Below are 15,292 nucleotides of genomic sequence, written 5' to 3'. Positions count from 1 at the left end.
ACTTCTCTGATGCACCTTCCAGACTTAATGTTCAAGTAAGTAATGCTTTTTTCAAGTTATCTTAAGGTAGTAAAAGTCTTGCAGCTTGGATTTCTCAGTACTGTTGTGATTAAAAAATCTTGCTAGGACTTATCAAATATCAATTTAAAGCCACAAAACCTGTCTGATACTGGATTTCAAATTGTTCTCTTCACTGTTTGTTAGGCTTTCTTTTAATCTAACTCAAGTCTGGTGTAATTGTCATTAACTGATCTTATTCTATGCAAGTTTATTTTACTTCATTTTCAGGATGATGCTGCTAATGATCCACAATGGTCTGAGGAGCAACTAATTGAAGCCAAGTTCTGCTTTGCTGGACTTACTATTGGCCAAACCGAGGTGGATATTATGGCCCACTCTACACAGGCAATTTTTGAGATACTGGAAAAATCTTGGTTACCCCAGAACTGCACTCTTGTAGACATGAAGGTATAAGAAAAAAATCTGTCTTGTAGATATGGTTCTGCAAGTAGTGGAATAAGTTTTTGATGCTACTTTACAGCTCTTGTTTAATTTTGCTAGATTGAGTTTGGTGTTAATATAACTACAAAAGAGATTGTCCTTGCTGATGTTATTGATAATGATTCTTGGAGACTGTGGCCGTCAGGAGACCGAAGCCAGCAGAAGGACAAACAGGTAATACTATTACCATTTTGGGTCTGAATCAGAGATAAAAAACAAAACTACATCTTATTTTGGTGGGGCCGGGGGGCTGTGTGGACAGCATTCAAGCAACTGCTGTGAGCTGCTTTCCTTGGCAGTCTATGCTTATGCAAGGTAGGCCACAAAGCATTTAAGGTCTGATCCTGTTCAAGTCAATGGCAAAACTTCCATTGATTTTAATGGCAACAGAATCAAGTCCTTAAGGATGCCTGTGTCGTTAATAGGAATTCCTGCAATATTTTCTGGTGTTATCATAGTGCCTTGTGTATAATGTTAAGTCTGCAGGGATCTCCAGAACTTCTTGCATAAAATGTACTCCTTGAGTGTGAATTATTCAAATAATTGAGTAACACAGACACACACTGATGAAGTACTAGAAGTCAGAAACATGCCATGAAGATGAAAATTGGCTCACCAATGGGTCCCAAGTTTCTCCTTTCAGAGCCTCTTGATTTGTCTAGGCCAAAGTTTGTCCTGTTTTAACTCAGTTTAACTGATAACTAACATTGATGTAATTGCTGGTCTAGACCAGTGGTTCTCAGCCAGGAGTACACATACCCCTGGGGGTACATTGGCTCATCTAGATATTTGCCTACCTTTACAACAGGCTACATAAAAAGCACTAACGAAGTCAATACAAACTAAAATTTCATACAGACAATGACTCTCTATACTGATCTATATACTATACACTGAAATGTAAGTACAATATTTATATTCCAATTGATCTGTTTTGTAATTATATGGTAAAAAATGAGAAAGTAAGCATTTTTTCAGTAATAGTGTGCTGCGACACTTTTCTATTTTTGTCTGATTTTGTTTTTAAGTGAGGTGAAACTCTGGGGTACACAAGACAAATCAGACTTCTGAAAGGGGTACAGTAGTCTGGAAAGGTCAAGAGCCACAAGTCTAGACAGTCCACAGATGTTTGTTGCCTGGAACAAAAATTTGTGGTTTATCCTAGACTGAGTCCATTGTGGGGCACCATTTTAGCTGCACTGAATGCTGCTTTCGTGGAACTTCTGTGATTTTAGTCACTTCCACTAATACTGTAGACTCTCTCGAGTAGGCACAAGCTGCCATAACTTATGTCTATGATAATCCAAGATACAGTAGTGTTCCAGTGCTATTACTAACAAATTAAAACTGGAAAGCAGCATTAGGTCTGCTTCCTTTAAAAACTGAATGAAATGAAAAATTATGGTGTTTCCTCTTCACTCATTTTAGCTGTTATACTACAAATATACAACTGTATTTGCTTCTGAGCAAATCGCTGGTGTGGTGGTAATCCACCATTACTATAACTTTGGCGTTTACTTTTTTTTGTTAGGTGTTGGCTGTACTTTACTGCAGTTGCTGTCCTGTGATTGAAGCTCTGCTTCCAAATTAAAATTAACATGCCAAAGCAGCATGGTGTATATTTGCAAGGAAGCCTCCAGCTGACTTCAGTTGGGCATGAGAGGGCTAGCTAACACATCATGGCTGAGGCAACCAAGCACTGAAGTTGAGTTTTCTCTCAGAAAGGAATTGACTGAAGTAGAGGGTGCTGTGACTCTACTATAATGTGGTGGACAATAGTGCTTGCTGGAGCTAATGGCTCAAAATTTGAGATGTTGGGATTCTCTTGATGTCATGTTGGCCTCAATTCATGGGGAAGAATCTATTGTAGAATATATATATTTCAAGAAACAGGTGTTTGAAAGATGGCATAAATTTCTCTAGCCTCTGGTAGTAGAATGGTTGCACCTGGTTGAATATTTAAGAGCAAAATGATTGACCATCACACTTCCAAATAGAACATCAGGAATAACTTGCTATCTGTGTATTTCAGTCGTACCGTGATCTAAAAGAAGTAACTCCTGAAGCGCTTCAGATGGTTAAAAGAAACTTTGAATGGGTTGCAGAAAGAGTGGAGGTACCCCTGTTAATATTAACTGTAGTCTGTGTAGAAATTGACAATCTTGTGTACTCTGTTCAAGTTCTGTGGTTCATTTTTCTTTTTTTCCACTCCAGTTGCTGCTGAAAACAAAGAGCCATGGTAGAGTTGTGGTGTTGATGGGATCATCTTCTGATCTTGGCCACTGCGAAAAAATTAAAAAGGCATGTGCAAACTTTGGAATTCCTTGTGAGCTACGAGTGACATCTGCTCACAAAGGGCCAGATGAAACTCTGAGGATCAAGGCAGAGTATGAAGGTAAACCCTGACTAGTCATGTATTAAGTTTAGAGCCAATAACTAGAGTTCTTCAGATTCCTGAGAACTTTGCCACAAACTGCATGAAATTTATCGCCCTCTTCTTTATAAGCACCTTGTACGTATGTGAAGACTTATCGTGTCTCCCTTCAGTCTTCTCTCCTCCAAACTAAACAAACCCAGGGTTTTTTTTTTGTTTTTTTTTTTCAATCTTTCCTTATAGGTCATGTTTACTAGACCTTTAATCGTTTTTGTTGCTCTCCCCTAGACTTTCTCCAATTTGTGCTACTGAGAACTGGACACAGTGTTACAGTTGAGGCCATGTCAGTGCTGGGTAGAGTTGAAGAATTAATACTTTTTGTCTTGCTTAAAACACTTCTGCCAATACATCACAGAATTGGGGGAGGGGTGTTTTTTGCAGCAAAATTACATACTTGACTCATTTCATTTGTGATCCACTGTAACACTGAGATCCTTTTCTGCAGGACTCCTTCCTAGGCAGTTATTTCCCATTTTGTATTTGTGATTATTCCTTTCTAAGTATAGTACTTTGCATTTGTCCTTATTGAACTTCATCCTGTTTATTTCTCCAATCTGTCAAGGATTGTCATTGAATGCTAATCCTGTCTTCCAAAGCACTTGCAACCCCTTCCAGTTTGGTATTGTCTGCAAACTTTATAAATGGTACTCTGTATCATCACCTGTTTCATTGTCAGCTGCTCCTTCTCCCGCATCCATACCTGTCTAAGTCTAACGGCTTCTTTCTCCCCAAAAATCTTGCCTTCCTCTCTATCCCAACAGCTAAAATTCTTTCTCAGGCCCTGATCATCTCAACATCTTGGATTACTGCAATGTCCTGCTATGTACACACACATTGCCACTTCTTATTCTGGAGAAAAAATGCCAGCTGCTAAAACTTAAGTCTCTCCTTCATCTAATGTCGTCTTTTTTGGACCACACCACTGGCTGCCCTTTGCACACTGCAGCTGGGTGGAAAACCATATCTTGTGATGCCCACAGAATAGAAAACAATGAATAACGGGGTGGACACTAGTACTCTGTACCAAAAAACCCTTAGATTTTATTAAAAAACCATGTGCCTTGACTGAACATAAGGAGTAATTTCACTTGTTGCTCCTGCAGACCTGTGCTTGCATGGACATGTAGGTACTTCCATGCACCATTGTACACTCTGTGCATGTAGATATGGGAGTTGGGGACACAGTGTGGGCAAGCAGATTTTCCAGATGTTATTTAGAAGCCCTGATATTGAACTTTGCAGAACTAATATTTACAAATTTTGTTGCAACAGGCCAAACTTTTTAATTAACAAAAAATCCAGTGATTCAACAGTTTCCATTAAGAAATGGCTAGTACGCACCATTATCATGAATCTTCAAAGTTTTCTTCCCCTGTTTGAGAAAGGAGTTCGATGTATGAGTTGCCTCTCATATGCTGCTTTTGTAGATGGTGTAACAAGAGCAGTGATTGATAGTTACTGAATATTACTAAAGGGAATTACAACATTGTATTCCAAAAAAGAGAAATCTGAGCAACACTAAAACTTAACTGATTCGTAATAAGAATTTCAAAAAAAGGTGTGTGTGTTTGCAGGGGGGAGGTATTTAGACACAGAGCCTTTCCATGAAAGCAGGTGTGGGAAAGGAAAAATGTATAAATCTCTCTCTCTCTCCTCTCCTCCCCCCCACCGGTTTTTGATATTTACTTGCTAATGCTCGTGTGTGTGTGTGTGTTAGGTGATGGAATCCCTACTGTGTTTGTGGCGGTAGCTGGCAGAAGCAATGGCTTGGGACCAGTGCTGTCTGGTAACACGTCATATCCAGTTGTCAGCTGTCCTCCTCTCTCAGCCGATTGGGGTGCTCAGGATGTCTGGTCTTCTCTTAGACTGCCCAGTGGTAAGAAGCGTCATGTTGACCTATGGCATATGTAGTTACATTCTTGTAGTAATTAGCCCCCCATTTTTTTTAATACTGGACACATCTGCCAAATTCAGCAGTGCTGAAAATGCCTTTGACCCATTTATATTGTCAGTTCAGCCACTGCTGAAGAGGGTTTGGAGGGGTAAATCCTTTTGACAGTAACATTTCAGTTTCCTGGTACAGATGGAGGTGGAGCCGTAGAAAATGAAGGACGGGTAAACTTAACTTTCATTATAGTCTTACTCAAATAACTGACATTTAAAATAGGTACTGGAATTCATATGACATCTTAAAAAAAAAAAAACCTCAGCTTGAGACTTAATTTTATGTTTTACCTTCATGAAACTGCTTTAGTATGTTTGTTAACCTAGCAACTGATCATATAAAACTGAAAGAGCCTTTCTATGATGCTTTAATGTTGAAAGAATTACTTGGCTGTGAAACTGCATCAGTCCTAAAGGTGCACATAGCTTGAAATTAAAAACCGCATTTTCTTAGACACTGAACAGTCCTCTGTATACATTCAATAGTCTGTTCAGATTTCAAGGTATATGCTGACTCAATCATTGTTGTCAGTAGTTATAGCAACATTGAATGAGAGAGGCTAAGGGGTTCTCAAACTGGGGGGTCGCAAGGTTCTTATATGGGGGGTTGGTCTGAGAACCACTAGGCTAAACTATACATATGGGGCGGATTTCTTTTTTTTTTTTAAATCATCAAAGGCAAGGGAATTCCACTTTCTTCAAATATGCAGAGAGGTTTGGGGCATGTTGAAACTGTGTCAGTTGAAAACTGGCCATCTTGTCTTGTTTGGGAATGAAGGAAGGATCTTTAGGGTTATTGAGGTTGCTTATGCTTTACCTTTTTTAAATTAGACTGGACAAAGTAAAATAAAAAATCCTGCAGTAACCATCAGGGCCTGAAAAATTACTTGTTAGTAATTTTTAGGATCATTGTAAATCCTGTTTTGATAACAGATTCGATTTTTTTCTTCTTCTACAACAGGTCTTGGCTGTCCTACTATACTCTCACCCGAAGGAGCTGCGCAGTTTGCTGCTGAGATTTTTGGATTAAATAACCACTTGGTGTGGGCCAAGCTGCGCTCAAGCATGTTGAATACGTGGATCTCCTTGAAGCAGGCTGACAAAAAACTTAGAGAATGCACCTTATAAATAACTTGTTAAAAGGAAAGTAATGCAAACTATATAAAAAATAGTGCCATGTGCAAAATTGTCTTCACGCTAGGATCTTCATGTAGATCACTTGGAAATCTTAAGCCCTTTGTTGTGTAAGAGGATACATCTTGTATGGTAGATGATAGCCTCTACAATTGGTCTTGTTTTTTTTAATAAATGGAAGCATACAGGATAGTTGTTTGACTTGCTCAGAATTGTGTTCTGCTTTAGTCCTTGTATACTGCTTTAACTACAGACTACACAATATCAAAATGCAGGTTTAGTGTAATTTGCACTTGGATTTATCACTTGTCCCTAGCAGTATTACTACAGAATGTTATTGATAAAGCTTGGATTTACTAACTCCACTGAATGGACTGCCAATCCAAAACAGAAAATGTTTATGCTGTTCTGTTTGCAGTTATGAAAATGTGTTCCCTAAGCAATAACACAGCTGTAGATTGCAATCCTAACTGGAAGACAGTTCTGGAATGGACTTGGACATCCAGCCATCCTATTAGAGGTTGTAAAAGTATATAGAAGAAAGCCAGCCATATCACAAGATAGGATGTTAGCTTATTCAGTATTTTCTGAAGCAATGTCCTCATGTTAACAGTAATGCTCCTTATACAGCAGCAGACAAGATTAACTCAGAGTAGTAATCATGAGTTCAAAACTGACTTGTAAGCCTTTTGTCCTCTGTTAGAGTACAATGAATTCTTTCCATTTCACTCGTTCTGCTTTAAAGAGCCTCTGATAATCTCATAGCAGACTTCATTTTTAGAAAATTTTGGTGTGTGCGCGTCTTTCTTCCCTTATTTTTATAGTGGGAGAAGAAGTTGGTTGCTAAGGAAACTCATTAAATAATTGAAGGTGGAAATAAACAGTTAAGTGAAATACTGATGAGATCTAAGCATGACTTTTACCTCCATGAAACTCTTGTTCTTAATTAGGTCAACTTTATTACAGTACTGATTCTAACAAACATGCAATTTCCCAACTTATGTGATAGCCTATGCTTTTAAAATAACAAATAAACTGTTAAATTCCAATTTGCTTTATGCAGAGGTTTCTCCAGTAGGTATACTCACGGTATCTAGATTTTTTTTTTTTAATTTACATGCCATGGCTGATACTAAATTAAAATGGCTGTGCTAAATAACTTGCTTGACATAGTGCTTTATAACTACATGCATGCAGCACTACTAACATGCAGCACACTATTACTTTGGAAGGGGAGAGGAGGTTTCACTAGAGCTACAGGAACAAGCCCCTATGCCTATAGGCTGTCCTGGGGGTGCTTTCATAGTCACATTGATAGATGGACCCTATAGTCTTGGTTACCTCAAAGGCCCACACAAAATGACCTTTATGCTACTTAATTTATGTACCATGGAAGGAATGAAGAACTCAGTTCATCATGCTGGGATTTGAACCTCTGATTCCTGAAAGTTTAGGAAGAGGTTTATGCTACATAACTATTGTGACAGGAAACATGTTTGGCATTACAGAGGCTTCTTGTGATGGTGGTCATCCATTAAGATACTGTAATAGAGAACATGGACCATGTGGCACAGTACAAGACCTGAGGCCTGAACCAAAGGCTGGGAATCAGTCAGGCCATGTATTAAAGCAGATGCTTACCAGTTCACTGTCTGGTACATGAACTTGGCAGAGTACTGCTAGTGTTGCTAAAACACAGGCACTCCTACAGGTATATCTATACTAAGAACTTAGGTCAAATTTATAGAAGTCGATTTTTTAGAAAGCAGTTTTATACAGTCGATTGTGTGCGTCCCCATTAAAGCACATTATGTCGGTGGAGTGCGTCCACAGTACCAAGGCTCGCGTTGACTTTCAGAGCGTTGCACTGTGGGTAACTATACCACAGTTCCTGCAGTCTCTACCGCCCATTGGAATTCTGGGTTAAGCTCCCAATGCCTGATGGAGCAAAAATATTGTCACGGGTGGTTTTGGGTACGTCAGTTGCCCCTCCCTCTGTGAAAGCAACAGCAGACAATCGTTTCGTGCCTTTTCTCTGTGTGGACGCCATACTGCTTTCAGCAGATGGTGCAGTAGGACTGCTAACGATCATCAAATGACCGCTTCTGCTGCCACTCTGCTCTTCTGATGCTATGAATCCACCTCACAGGTCCTCTATATGACCGTCATCATCCACCGCTTCCGCTGCCACTCTGCTCTCCTGGTGGTCTTGCAGGGCTGTTTCTGTTGCAACTCTGCTCAGCTGCTCTTGTCTCACCATACAACGGCAAGTGTGCAGCCTGCTCAGCTGTTGTGTCCTGGCAGCAGATAGTGCAGTAGGTCTGCAAAACTGGTCATCCAACCACCGCTTCCCCTGCAACTCTGCTCTCCTACAGACGCCATACCACGGCAAGCATGGAGCCCACTCAGATCACCGTGGCAATTATAAGCATTGTAAACACCTCGCACATTATCATACAGAACACGCAAAAGCAGGCAATGGCAGCGCGGTGACAAGAGTGAGGAGGACATGGACACAGACTTCTCTCAAAGCACAGACCCTGGCAATTTGGCCATCCTAGTGGCAATGGGGCAGGATCTTGACGTGGAATGCCGATTTTGGGCCCGCGAAATGAGCACAGACTAGTGGGACTGCATAGTGTTACAGGTCTTGGATGATTCCCAGTGGCTGCGAAACTTTCACATGCGTAAAGGCACTTTCATGGAACTTTGTGACTTGCTTTCACCTGCCTTGAAGTGCAAGAATACCAAGATGAGAGCAGCCCTCACAGTTCACAAGCGAGTGGCAATAGCCCTCTGGAAGCTTGCAACACCAGACAGCTACCGGTCAGACGGGAATCAATTTGGAGTGGGCAAATCTACTGTGGGGGCTCATGGATCCAAGTAGCCAATGCAATCACTGAGCTGCTGCAATCAAGGGTAGTGACTCTGGGAAATGTGCAGGTCATAGGGAATCCCACTGCAGCCAAGCCATCCACTAATTGTGGTGGGGCGATAGACAGAACACATATCCCTATCTTGGGACCAGAGCACCAAGGCAGCCAGTACATAAACCAAAAGGGGTACTTTTCAATAGTGCTGCAAGCACTGGTGGATCACAAGGGACGTTTCACCATCATCAATGTGGGATGGCTGGGAAAAGTACATGATGCTTGCATCTTCAGGAACACTGGTCTGTATGAACAGCTGCAGCAAGGGACTTACTTTCCAGACCAGAAAATAACCGCTGGGGATGTTGAAATGTCTATTGTTATCCTTGGGGACCCAGCCTACCCCTTAATGCCCTGGCTCATGAAGCCGTACACAGGCAGCCTGGACCATAGTCAGGATCTGTTCAACTATAGCCTGAGCAAGTGCAGAATGTGTATTTGGATGTTGAAAAGCATGCTAGCGCAGTTTACTGACTCGGTTAGACCTCAGTGAAACCAATATTCCCATTGTTACTACTACTTGCTGTGTGCTCCACAATATCTGTAGGAGTAAGGGGGAGTCATTTATGGTGGGGTGGGAAGTTGAGGCAAATCGCCTGGCCGCTGATTACGCGCAGCCGGACACCAGCATGGTTAGAAGAGCACAGCAGGGTGCGCTGCACATCAGAGAAGTTTTGAGAACCAGTTTCACTGCCGACCAGGCTATGGTGGGACAGTTCTGTTTGTTTCTCCTTTATGAAAATCCCCCCCTTCATTCACTCTACTTCCCTGTAAGCCCTCTTCCCCCCCCCCCATCACTGCATGCAGAGGCTATAAATTCTTTATTAATTCATCACACAAATAGGGGGATAACTGCCAAGGGGTGGGGGAGGAGTCAAGGACAAAGCCACACTGCATTCAAAACTTATTGAATGCCAGCCTTCTGTTATTTGGGCAGTCCTCTGGGGTGGAGTGGTTGGGTGCCCGGAAGCCCTCCCCCACACCTGTGTTCTTGGGCGTCTGGGTGAGGAGGCTACAGAACTTGGGGAGGAGGGCAGTTGGTTACACAGGGGCTGCAGTGGCAGTCTGTACCTTTCCTGCACCTCAACCATACGCCAGAGCGTATCAGTTTGATCCTCCAGTAGCCTCAGCATTGCATCCTTTCATCATGCTGCCACCACCTCTTCTCTTGATCCTGCCACTTGTCCTCACGTTCGTTTTGTGCTTCCCTGGACTCTGCCATTGTCTGCCTCCACGCATTCTGCTGGGCTCTTTCAGTTTGGGTCGACTGCATGAGCCCAAAGAACATTTCATCGCAAGTGTGTTTTTTTCACCTTATCTGCACTAGCCTCTGGGACAGAGATGCTAGTCACAGTGTTGAAACATTTGCAGCTGCATGAGGGAAAAAAGGGAGATTAAAATTGAAAAAGACACATTGGCCATTTAAAAGGAGGGGCTGATGTTTTCGGGTTAACGTGCTGCACAAACCCAACTAAACCCCCACACACCCCCAATTCTCTGGGATGATGACTTCACCCCTCCCCGCACCGCATAGCTAACACCGGGGATGATTTCTTTTCAGCCACAGGCAAACAGCCCAGCAGGAATGGCCACCTCTGAATGTCCCCTTAATAAAATTCCCCTATTTCAACCAGGTGACCATGAATGATATCACGCTCCTGAGGATAACAGAGAGAGATAAAGAACAGATGTTGCTTGAATGCCAGCAAACACCAGGACCACATACTGACATGCTTTCTTATGCAATGATTCCAGACTACGTGCTACTGGCCTGGTGTGGTAAAGTGTCCTACCATGGAGAACGCAATAAGGCTGCCCTTCCCAGAAACCTTTTACAAAAGCTTTGGGAGTACCTCCAGGACTACTTCATTGAGATGTCCCTGGAGGATTTCTGCTCCATCCCCAGCCACTTTTTCAGTAGCTGTACTGGCCGTGAATGCATCCCAAGTCTTCAGGGCAAATTAATCATTAAACATGCTCGCTTTTAAACCATGTATTATATTTACAAAGGTACACTCAGCAGAGGTACCTTCTCCGCTTTCAAGGTCCGGGAACCTGGGTTGGGAGGGTACTGTCTCCAGGGTGATAAACAGTTCCTGGCTGTCGAGAGAACGGTTTCTCCACTTGCCTAGTAAGCGCTATATTCAACCTTCCCCTCATCATCTTCCTCGTCCCCAAAAATCACAAAAGCATTTTAGCATCTAAAATAAAAAAGTAAACAATATGCATGCCTAGCATCTCCCTACAGATTCTTCCACAGTCTCTGTGTGTGTGTGTGTCTGCTTGTCTCCCTGTCAGAGCTCACTGACAACTGACTCTTCAGAGGAATCAAGACACTTTTAATTATTTAGTTTTCTTTTGATCTGGTAATATGCAGCTTTGGCAAAACAAGGTTTGCAACTGGTTGGAGAATAGTAAGCTAACAGCTTGCCTCATCATCTTCCAAGTGGGTGCTTGGGTGTCCTTATCAGGGAAGCTATTGTATCACTTTCATTCAGACCCCACTGAATTAGAGCATTATAGATGTAAACATTCCACTATCCTCAATGTAAGTTAGATCAATACGGTCACATGAAATTCTAACACCCCAATACACAGTAACACCCCCTGAGTGACTTGGTCACCTACAGTGTTCATAAAATTGTTCAGTATCTACAACATACCAACTACACATCTGTCAGCGTGAACACAGGACGACGACTTCAGCATGGCACAAAGGAATAGCTACCAATATCCAAAAGAAGATTGTTTAAGGTAAATAGCCAGAAAACTTTCTTAACAGTAAGGTGTACTGGAGTGTGGTATATACACCTCTACCCCAATATAACGCATCTGATTAACATGAATTCGGATATAACGCAGTAAAGCATTTCCCCTCCTCCCCCTCCCAGGCTTGCGCAAGCCTGGGAGGGAAGAAGAGTGGCAGCGCATTCAGGCGAGGAGGCAGAGCAGACGTGAGCTGGGGCAGAGCCGCAGCAAGTAACTGGGGAGTAGGGGCAGAGGAACCGCTCCCCTCCCCAGCTCACCTCCACTCCACCTCCTCCCCCCAAGCGTGCTACCGTTCTGCTTCTCCCCCCTCCCTCCCAGGCTTGCCACGCCAAACAGCTGATTCGTGGCAAGCCTTAGAGGGAGAGAGGGAGCGGGGAGAAGCGGATCAGTGGCAGCGCTCAGGGGAGGAGGTGGAGCAGAGGTGAGCTGGGGCGGGACAGGGAGCTGCCGATGGGTGCTTTGCACCCACCAATTTTTCTTCCTGGGTGCTCCAGCCCCAGAGTTGGCGCCTATGGCAGCAGTCTGTCTAGCTCTGACACGCTGCTCTGAGCAGCGTGTTAAGGGGGCCAGGCAGGAGGGTGGGTTGGGGGTTCTCAGGGGTCAGTCAAGGGCAGGAAATAGGTGGGAGTCAGATAGGGGGCAGGGCCAGGCTGTTTTGGGAGGCACGGCCTTCCCTACCCAGCCCTCCAGAGCAAGTTCGATAGAACGCAGTAAGATTTTTTTGTCTCCCGAGGAACGCATTACATCGGGGTAGAGGTGTAGTATCTTGTTCAAGGTACACGATGACAGTCCTATTCCTGCAAGCATTTCGAACTGGACAGGAAAAGTGCTAGGAGACATGAAAGAACAATCACACTTACAGGGAAGACTCAGGATTTTTTCCCACCATTCTCAGTGTGTGGACATACCACCATTTTTATAAAAAGACTTATAAACTACCTTCCCTCCCATTCATAATCTCATCCCTGGGGCAATTGTACTGATTGCTTATGTCGAATAGTAATATTAGGAAAGAAATATTAGTAACTAATACAATGTATTTTGCTCTTTTGGGAGCATACTGATTTTGCTTTTTTATTTTCTCCCACAGAAGGATGGCAGCTCCAAAACCAGGAGACAGATCTGTCTCCTCACAGTGGCCATTAAGACAGGCGGTTAGGTTTTGATAGGCCTCCAAGGTTCCCATTTCTATTAAAGAGCCTGGAAGCTATAAAAGCAGCCAGAAAGCCGTGTAACTAGCCAGCACTTCAGACCAGGGATTCTCAACCTTTTTCTTCCAGAGGCCCCCCCAAACAGGATATAAAAACTCCATGGCCCACCTGTGCAACAACTGGTTTTCTGCATATAAAAGCCAGGGCCAGTATTAGGGGTTAGCAAGCAGGGCAATTGCCTGGGGCCCCATACCACAGGGCCCCAGCAAAGCTAGGTTGCTCAGACTTTGGCTTCAGCCCCAGATAGCAGAGCTCAGGGCCCTGGGGTTCAGCCCCATGCAGTGGGGCTTTGGCTTTCTGCCCTGGGCCCCAGTGAGTATAACACTGGCCCTGCTTTTAGGACCCCCAGAAACCTTCTCATGGCCCCCCACAGTGCCCCAGACCCCTGGCTGAGAACCACTGCTTCAGACCACTAAAAAGTATTAACTTTTGGAACTGCTGGATTAAATTTAAGTTATCTGTCATCTCTACTTTCTATGAAGCAGGGGAAACCAAACCAAACCCTCAAATACTTCTCTCAGGTCTAGAGTTCCAACTGATTTGAACAGGATTATCTTGATGAGACCTTGTTATTACATTATTGACAAACTGTGACCATATAGATCATTGTTGCAACGAAGGTCCTATGGTTGCACCAGGTCTTGTACAGAGGAGGCCAAGTAGGGTGTCTGTGGAAAGGGTGTAGTTTGCTGGTTATGCTGTCTATGTGTATCATTTTTATATTTGAAGTTATGAATATTGGCTATGTATTTGTTTGATTCTAAGTAGCCTCAGTGAAGCAGTTGGTCAGCTTCTTGAGAATGGGCACTTACTTAACGGACAATGGACTTTGGGCGACCCTAATCCACATCTGAGCTTTCCTGGGAACTTTCAAACTAACATGTAAACAATGGTGTCGGCCTGCAAAAAGCTGAATCATTCAGAAACATGTGACTTGCTCAGGTGGCTACAGGCTCCATCTTGTTGCTGTGATTTTGCACAGGAGAACAAAGGGGTTTCTGCCCACAAGAGAAAGACCCTGGAAACCCCTCCATTTGGTCTTCAGCTGGCTCAAAAGGTAGCCTCTCCCCCCTAAAGAGATGCCTGAAAGAAACTGGAACAAAGGACAGTAACTATAGGGGTGTGAATGATCGCGTTTTTGTTTTATTCTTTGTTCTGTTATTACTTGGAACCACTTAAACCCTACGTTTAATATTTAATAAAATCACTTTTTGCCTATTGATTAACCCAGAACAAGTAATACATGCCTGGGGGAGCAAACAGCTGTGCATATCTCTGTATTATAGAGGGTGGACAATTTGTGAGTTTAACCTGTAAAAGCTTTATACAGAGTAAAACTGATTAATTTGGGGTTTGGATCCCATTGGGAACTGGGTGTCTGGGTACTAGAGACAGGAACACTTTCCAAGCTGTTTTCAATTAAGTCTGCAGCTTTTGGGGGACGTGGTTCAGAGCTGGGTCTGTTTGCAGCAAGCTTGCGTGTCCTGCTCAACAAGACAAGGTTCTGCAGTCCCAAGCTGGCAGGGAAAACTGGATCAGAGGTAGTCTCACAGCACGTCAGGCGACAGTTCCAAGGGGGTCTCTGTGACCCAACCCATCATACTTGCAACTGGGCAAATACTAATTTTACATCAAGAATATCTGCCACTTAATACCAAGGAAACCAAGTGGGTATAATAAAATTAGAGTTTTTAAGATATTGTCAAGAGGTCCTCACAAGAGGTGGCGAGGGGAGCAAATAAGAAAGGGAGAACCTAGCCTGACTAAAGCCTTTAAGCAGAAAGTATTAAGAACTTGACTCAAAACAAAAAGCTTCTTTAGTTCTCTTTCCTTCTTACTACTGATCAATGAAAACTGGCATTTTCCACAAATAACATTAAAGAACAGGTTGTGTTGATAAGGCCGTAAGAATACTCAAATTGCACGAATTTGAGGAGCTGCTAATATCTGAAGACTGTGGGTTGAGGACAGAACAAGGAACAGAGTTTAATAAAATGTAAAGCTCAAGTTCTTAAATTTGGAAGGAGAAAACAAAACTACAGCTAAAAACAGGACAGACAAATTATTCTGATGAAACCTCAGTGTCTGGTCTGACAGAATAGGAACTGATGGCAAGAAACCAATGTACATGCCATACTCATGTCCATGAAGTGCTTGCAACCCTGACCTAGGCTAACAATGCTTCTGGCTCTGTGTAAGACCCCGCCCCCCCCCAATGGAGATGTATGAAAACAATTTTATAAAAAAGTAACATTTAGTTAAGTTACCAAGTATTACAAACATAGCTTTTCTTGAAAATTAAATATATTAGCAAAAGCAAGATTTGTAAGAATTATTTTACAAAATGATTTACATACAAGAAAGCCTAA

At 42.9% G+C, this 15,292-nt stretch overlaps 1 protein-coding gene across 1 annotated transcript in view; it reads left to right on the top strand.

The window, feature by feature from the left end:
* PAICS (phosphoribosylaminoimidazole carboxylase and phosphoribosylaminoimidazolesuccinocarboxamide synthase) overlaps window positions 1–6,205 on the top strand; it is a gene marked incomplete at its 5' end in the record, with an annotated part of 61,284 nt that extends 55,079 nt beyond the window's left edge. The window contains 6 exons of the mRNA XM_084625754.1: window positions 289–468; window positions 562–675; window positions 2,534–2,617; window positions 2,716–2,896; window positions 4,653–4,811; window positions 5,841–6,205. Of these exons, the coding sequence (XP_084481880.1) occupies window positions 289–468; window positions 562–675; window positions 2,534–2,617; window positions 2,716–2,896; window positions 4,653–4,811; window positions 5,841–6,007 (885 nt within the window). The 3' untranslated portion in view covers window positions 6,008–6,205. The remainder of the gene's footprint in view (window positions 1–288; window positions 469–561; window positions 676–2,533; window positions 2,618–2,715; window positions 2,897–4,652; window positions 4,812–5,840) is intronic.
* Window positions 6,206–15,292: the final 9,087 nt, after the last annotated feature.

Source organism: Lepidochelys olivacea (assembly GCF_965140295.1).
Source record: "Lepidochelys olivacea isolate rLepOli2 genome assembly, chromosome: 4".
NCBI lineage: Eukaryota > Metazoa > Chordata > Testudines > Cheloniidae > Lepidochelys > Lepidochelys olivacea.
Note: the sequence above shows the minus strand (reverse complement) of the source record. Positions and strands in the feature narration are given on the sequence as shown.